General features: G+C 46.8%; 1 protein-coding gene across 1 annotated transcript; it reads left to right on the forward strand.

The window, feature by feature from the left end:
• The first annotated feature begins 2,119 nt into the window (after positions 1-2,119).
• LOC147105442 (uncharacterized) lies at positions 2,120-6,477 on the forward strand. Its single transcript, XM_086009807.1, has one exon. The coding sequence runs from the start codon at positions 5,068-5,070 to the stop codon at positions 6,433-6,435; it is 1,368 nt and encodes a 455-aa protein (XP_085865933.1). The 5' UTR covers positions 2,120-5,067; the 3' UTR covers positions 6,436-6,477.
• Positions 6,478-6,952: the final 475 nt, after the last annotated feature.

Here is a 6,952-nt window from a genome sequence, read left to right on the forward strand (position 1 = left end):
AGCAGTTTAGGATTCAGCAAAGGAGGACAAAGGGATTAATTAAATGGGGGGAAATAGAGTATGAGAGTAAGCTTTCAGGGAACATAAAAACTAACTGTAGATATGTGAAGAGAAAAAGATTGGTGAAGTCAAGTATAGGTCCCTTGCAGTCTGAATCAGGGGAATTTATAATGGGGAACTGTGGTGATTATTGTTTATGTTTAGTAAGAAGTATTGTAATTGGTTGTTTGTTTCCTGCCTTGAGATATATGCTGTAAACTCATTGGTAGTTGATGTCATGTGATTTGTGGTGGCCATCTTAAATTCAGTTCCCTACAGCCTTGGTTGGGACTGGGTGTTGAAAGATGTGCTACTGGATTTTTAAAGTTAATAAAGCCTAGATTTAGAAAGGCAAATCTACTCTTTATTTCAGGAACAAAGAAATGGCAGGCCAATTAAATACATACTTTGGTTCTGTCTTCACAAAGGAGGACACAAATAAACTCCCAGAGATGTCGAGGAACATAGGGTCTAATGAGAGGGAGGAACTGAAAAAAATCAGTATTTGTAGGGAAATGGTGTTAGGGAAATTGACGGGATTGAAGGCCGATAAATCCCCAGGGCCTGATAATCAATATCCTAGGGTACTTAAGGAAGTAGCTGTAGAAATAGTAGATGCATTGCTGGTCATCTTCCAAAATTCGATAGACTCTGGAACAGTTCCCATGGGTTGGAGGGCAGCTAATATTACCCCACTATTCAAAAATGGTGGTAGAGAGATAACGGGGAATTATATCGGTAGTGGGGAAAATGCTAGAGTCCATTATAAAAGATGTAATAGCAGAGCACTTGGAAAAAAGTGACAGGATCAGACAAAGGCAACATGGATTTACAAAAGGTAAATCATGCTTGACTAATCTACTGGAATTTTTTGAGGATGTATCTCGTAGAATAGATAAGGGAGAACCAGTGAATGTGGTGTATTTGGACTTTCAGAAGGCTTTCGATAAGGTACCATATAAGAGATTAGCGTGTAAAGTTAAGGCACATGGGATTGGGGGCAAGGTACTGACTTGGATAGAGAGCTGGTTGGCAGACAGGAAGCAAAGAGTTGGAATAAACTGGTCTTTTTCTGAGTGGCAGGCAGTGACTAGTGGGGTACCACAGGGATCGGTCCTAGGACCCCAGCTATTCACAATATATATAAATGATTTAGACGAGGGAACTAGATGTAACATCTCCAAGTTTGCAGACGACACAAAGCAGGGTGGGCGTGTGTGAGGAGGATGCCGAAAAACTCCAGTATGATTTGGACAGGTTGGGTGATTAGGCAGAAGCATGGCAGATGCAGTATAATGTGGATAAATGCGAGGTTATCCACTTTGGTGGCAAAAACAGGAAGGCAGATTATTATCTGAATGGCAATAGATTGGGAGAAGGGGAAGTGCAACGAGACCTGGGTGTCCTTGTGCACCAGTCGCTGAAGGTAAGCATGCAGGTGCAGCAGGCGGTTAAGAAGGCAAATGGTATGTTGGCCTTCGCAGCGAGAGGGTTTGAGTACAGGAACAAGGATGTCTTGCTGCAGTTGTACAGGGCCTTGGTGAGACCACATTGTGAGTATTGTGTGCAGTTTTGGTCGCCTTATCTGAGGAAGGATGTTCTTGCCGTGGAAGGAGTTCAACGAAGATTTACCAGGCTGATACCTGGGATGGCAGGAATTACGTATGAGGAGAGATTGGGACGATTGGGCTTGTACTCACTGGAGTTTAGAAGAATAAGGGGGGATCTCATTGAAACTTATAAAATTCTGACAGGACTGGACAGACTAGATGCAGGAAGGATGTTCCCGATGGTCAGGGAGTCCAGAACCAGTGGTCACAGTCTAAGGATACGGGGTAAGCTATTTAGGACTGTGGAAACGTGAATAAAATGGACAATGAATTGGCTTACAAAAATGGCTTCATACAAGGAAAGTCTAGATTAGATTAAAAAGCAGCCCCAGCTTTGCAAAGTGCAAAAGCTAGCAGAACAGAGAATCTGCCTCAGCCTGAGGCCAAGCGTTAACGAAGTGCTAACGACCAGATCAGGGCCACTGAAAGGGCCTAACTGTTGACTAGAGAATGATTGACTAGACATTGTTCGGTGCCCACAGCAGTGAGACAAGTCAGGACCTGCTTGCCAGACTGAAGACCAGATCATGGTCAAACTGAAAGGGCTTGAGTGACCCGCATTGGAGAACACTTGTTGCCAGGGAAGTGATGTAATGACCCTTATCGGAGAACGCTTGTTGCCAGGGAAGTGATGTAATGAAACACTTGTTGCCAGGGAAGTGATGTAGTGACCCTTGTCCCACGGTATAATAGGGGCTTCCCCACTGGTATTCTCTCTCTTAGCCAGAAGGCGTGTGGAACATCAAGAGGGTCAGACATCTCCCGGGGACGTAAATGCTGGCACCACGTGTCTAACCCGGTGTGACCCTCGGGACACGAATGTACTGTCGATATGCTGTATGACCACTCCGAACAGTAATGAATAAAATGATGTTGTTTTAACTCTCCGAACCCTCGAGCCTGGAATTCTTCGTACTACGGAACTCAAGAAGAGGACCAGAAAAACCCGGTTCTTACAACTTGGCATAGTTGGCAGAATCGCAAGACATCAAGAAAGGGGAAAAAGGTAAGCACTGGAATTTATTGTGCCCTTTTTGCACCCTGTCTCTGCGATCTTTATTGAACGAACCAACCGGGTAGCGTACCCTCTGGCTGGCGGTTAACGGAGCACACGTCCCATTGCTAGCTAGCACGCGGCAGAGTCCGGGACGACTCTAGTCTATTTTAAACTTATTCGTTAAGTCTACGACCTGTGGCAACATGACGGAACCAAGTAGAAAACCAACGATGGAAAAAGGAGGCAGAGCCCCTCCTGAGACCACGTTAGAAGAAATAGTAATCCAACTCAAACAGTATATAGAAAGTACATTCGATGTCCCACAACATGAATATAAGATCGAACAAAAATTTGGTGCCTCAAAAGGACAATGGTCCCTTGATGATATAAAAAGAGCATGGGGCAAGACCACCCGTATGAAAGGAGGGAAAAGAAAAATGGGCTGGTATTGGCCACCTTGAAACAGTGTAGGCAGAGAGGGGAAATAACTCGAAAGGCGGCAGAGGCCAAAGAGAAAGAACAAAAAACAGCTCTCCATGAACAGATAACAAAATACAAAACCGAGTTAGAGAAACACCAAAAATGCCTTGAAAAAGCAAGCGAAAGAGCAGAAAAGTGGAAGGCAAAAACCAAGAAGGAAAGGGAAATACACAGGGAAAGTCCCGGAGTGGTGGCGATTACTCCGACGCCCTTGTATCCTACCTATCCTGCAGCGCCCCCTACAGCCCCTCCAGCATATGAGCAGCCCACGCTCCAACCCCGATCAAACGAAGCCCATATTGCTAAAATAAATACCCCTCTTACGGACCCATCAGACGAAGAAGATATAACCAAAAAACCACCACCACGCCTTGCCCCCATCAGGTTACATAAACATAGGCGGCCGAAATCTCCGAATTTATACCTATTACCAGGTCATAGCAGTAGTAGTTAGCGCAAGAGAGTCGGCCGCCCTGACAGCAATAGTAAATATGGCCATCACCGGACGAGCAAACGCCCTACTTAACGCAGCCAGACAAAGCATCGGGGCCACGGCGCATCGGGCTCAGTTCGCCGGTTCCAGTCCAGCTGGAGATTTGCGTTTTTTAATCCAACCACCTTACAGGAGAGAGAGAGAGAAAGCGGAGAGAGCCCTTCTTCCAGTCCTAGCCATGCCTGCGTTCGCCTGCCACGATTACTTCGCCGCCGAGTGCTTGATGTCCATTTCCAGCGAGGCGGTGTGGCGCGCCGAGCATGCGCAGGAGATCGGCATCTTCCCACAGCACATCAGCCAGGGCTCGAGCGGCAGCTACTTCATCCCCGAGCCCGGCGGGAAAATTATCGGTGTTTTTAAATCTAAAAATGAGGAACCGTATGGTCAGCTGAACCCTAAATGGACCAAGTGGCTGCAGAAGCTCTGCTCTCCGTGCTGCTTTGGCAGAGACTGTCTTGTCCTCAATCAGGGCTATCTGTCGGAAGCTGGGGCCGGCCTGGTGTACAAGAAACTGGGGCTTAACATAGTACCGAAGACTAAGGTGGTGTATTTAGCAAGTGAGACTTTTAACTACAGTGTAATCGACCGAGGGAAATCTCGGGGAAGAAACTGGCTCTCGAGAAAGTGCCGAAAGTTGAGCAGCAGAGGGCTGAGACACAGGAACTACCCTTACACAATCCCGAAGTGATCCTTTACACGGATGGGTCATCCTTTGTGGAAAAAGGAACCCGATTGGCAGGGTGGGCGGTTACAACAGAATTCGCAGTAGTACGAGCAGGAAGTATGGGAGGAGGGGCTTCAGCACAACAGGCAGAACTAGTCACCCACACCCAAGCCTGTCTCTATGCTCGAGTCAAGACGGCCAATATATATACCGATTCTAGATATGCTTTTGGCATCGCTCATGACTTTGGACAACTATGGAAACAAAGAGGTTCTCTGACAGCTGCAGGTTAAACAACGGCTCACTAAGTATCACTCTGAAGGAGTGCCATGGCCTCAGGCCCTACCCCTTGTCCTATGTAGTATTCGAGCCACCCCGAATAGGACCACTGGACTCAGCCCCTATGAGGTCGTTACCAGTAGACCAATGTCGCTACCCGGAACAATAGATCTACGTAGGGCTGACATTCATCTTCTAAGTGACACAGTACTAAAGTATTGCAAAGATCTAACAGATGCTGTCAGTTTTGCTTCCTAACAGGTCAGCGCAGCTTGGCAAGAACCCCCACCGGGAGGACACAGTTTAGTCCCCGGGCTACAAGTTTGGGTAAAGAAAATAAAGCCAGCCCCCCTGGCAGACAAGTGGGAAGGTCCGTATGTCATCCTGTTGACCACAGGAGCAGTCGTGAAAGTACAAGGAAAGAAGGCTTGGATACACGCGTCACACGTGAAAAGAGATACGACAGGAGCCCCAACAGAAGAATAAATTGGACTTATTGTGTACCATGATTCCCATCAACATATTGCTAGCCATCTCCTTTACCCCTTTTCTAACATGGGTAGGAGGCATAGAGAATAACTTATTTTATCGGACCCACCTACAGATACACGGAAACCGGAGTGTATGCTACCCCCTGGCCACATCAGTGGAATCCTTGTTTGCAGCCACACCAGGTTGGCAACCTCTCCCACTATATACCGCCGACACAACGAAACAGATATACAAGGGCCAGATGGGTCGATATAGCCAGGGCGTTCGGGGACAATGCGTGCAGCTAATAAGCTCAACAGACCCCGGTTGCCGAGGGCTCGTGGGGGAGAATTGCACAACATCAGGTAGCTATCCCCTGTGCTTTACGGGTAAAGGATGGGGATGCGTATATGCCCTTGTCCCCCAGGACAATACCTGCATACAACAACAATGTGCCCGACACCACTGTCAGGTACACAGGGGCCAGCTGGCCTGTACATGCGAGGAACAAAGGTGCTTTAATGTCACAGCAGGAAGACAATTCATTTGTGGTCAGTGTAACGGAACCCATGTATCATCCGGTAAATGGATTCTCCCATTTGATACATTCCAGCTGTCCGGGTCTGGGGGAAACTCAAATGACCCCCTTAGCTATTATTATACACAGTTTGCGAAGGTTAATAACCGGGAGGTCAAATGTTACCGAGCGAAGCACGGGTTTGCGTTCCTCCTCAATGGAACGTATACAACAGCGACGCCAAAACTCCCCTCTCTCTTCGCAGTAGGAGTAATCGCCCCCGTAGCTGTTCCCTGCCCCACCAGTACACCATTCAGACGGAAACTCCGGGCAGTCTCCGAGGAGTTCTGTGCAGATTGGCGAGATCCGACCACACTGGGTAGCTCAGTAGGGTGGGGTATTCGATCGGCCATATCATTGGGAGGGGGCGCAGGAGTGATAGCAGCCAAGAATAGGAATTATCTAATGTGCGGAATCACCCTCCTGGGCAATAGCACCATTAAAGCATTAACCACCATAAATAAGGAAATGGCAACCCTACGTCATTTTAGCATGCAAAACCGATATGCTTTGGACTACCTCTTGGCACAAGAGGGAGGTGTGTGTATGATTATAGGAGACAAATGCATCACAAACGTCAATAGTGAGAGACAAAATATCGAAGACGCTATAGACAAGGTTAAAAATCAACTGGCCGACTTCATTGAAGCCGGATGGGGTGAAGGATGGTTTACATGGCTGAAAACATTGGGACAGAAATTACTGTATGGTTTGATTGTTATAAGTGGTGTAATTTTGGGAATTATTATTTTTGTAAATATTATCAAATGTTGTATAAGTCGTGCAGGAGCTACTATACCCCTCGCCTCTCCCGAATTAGGGTAGAAGTAGACGCAGCAAAGGAGGGGAAACCCCCAGAGGATGCCTGTTCGGTCCTACACAGTTATCTGTAAATTCGAAATTATAACCCTTTTGGTTGTGTTCATGGCCAGAACTCAAACAAAACGGAGCCACAGGGTATGTTCTTGATAAAGTGCACTATCAAGAGGATACCTTGTATATAATGATTCTTGTAGATTGTATAAAGAATCAAAGGGAGGGATGTGGAAACGTGAATAAAATGGACAATGAATTGGCTTACAAAAATGGTTTGGATGTGGAAATGGGAATAAAATGGGCAATGAATTGGCTTACAAAAATGGCTTCACACAAGGAAAGTCTAGATTAGATTAAAAAGCAGCCCCAGCTTTGCAAAGTGCAAAATCTAGCAGAACAGAGAGAATCTGCCTCAGCCTGAGGCCAAGCGTTAACGAAGTGCTAATGACCAGATCAGGGCCACTGAAAGGGCCTAACTGCTGACTAGAGAATGATTGACTTGCCATTGTTCAGTGCCCACAGCAGT

The sequence above is a fragment of the Somniosus microcephalus genome, chromosome 17, assembly GCF_052327205.1.
Source record: "Somniosus microcephalus isolate GS21.2 chromosome 17, FLI_Smic_1.0, whole genome shotgun sequence".
In the NCBI taxonomy this organism is placed as follows: domain Eukaryota; kingdom Metazoa; phylum Chordata; class Chondrichthyes; order Squaliformes; family Somniosidae; genus Somniosus; species Somniosus microcephalus.

Bases quoted from the DNA above. Each gene is read 5' to 3' on its own strand.
- LOC147105442 (XM_086009807.1), top strand. From the start codon at position 5,068: ATGATTCCCATCAACATATTGCTAGCCATCTCCTTTACCCCTTTTCTA.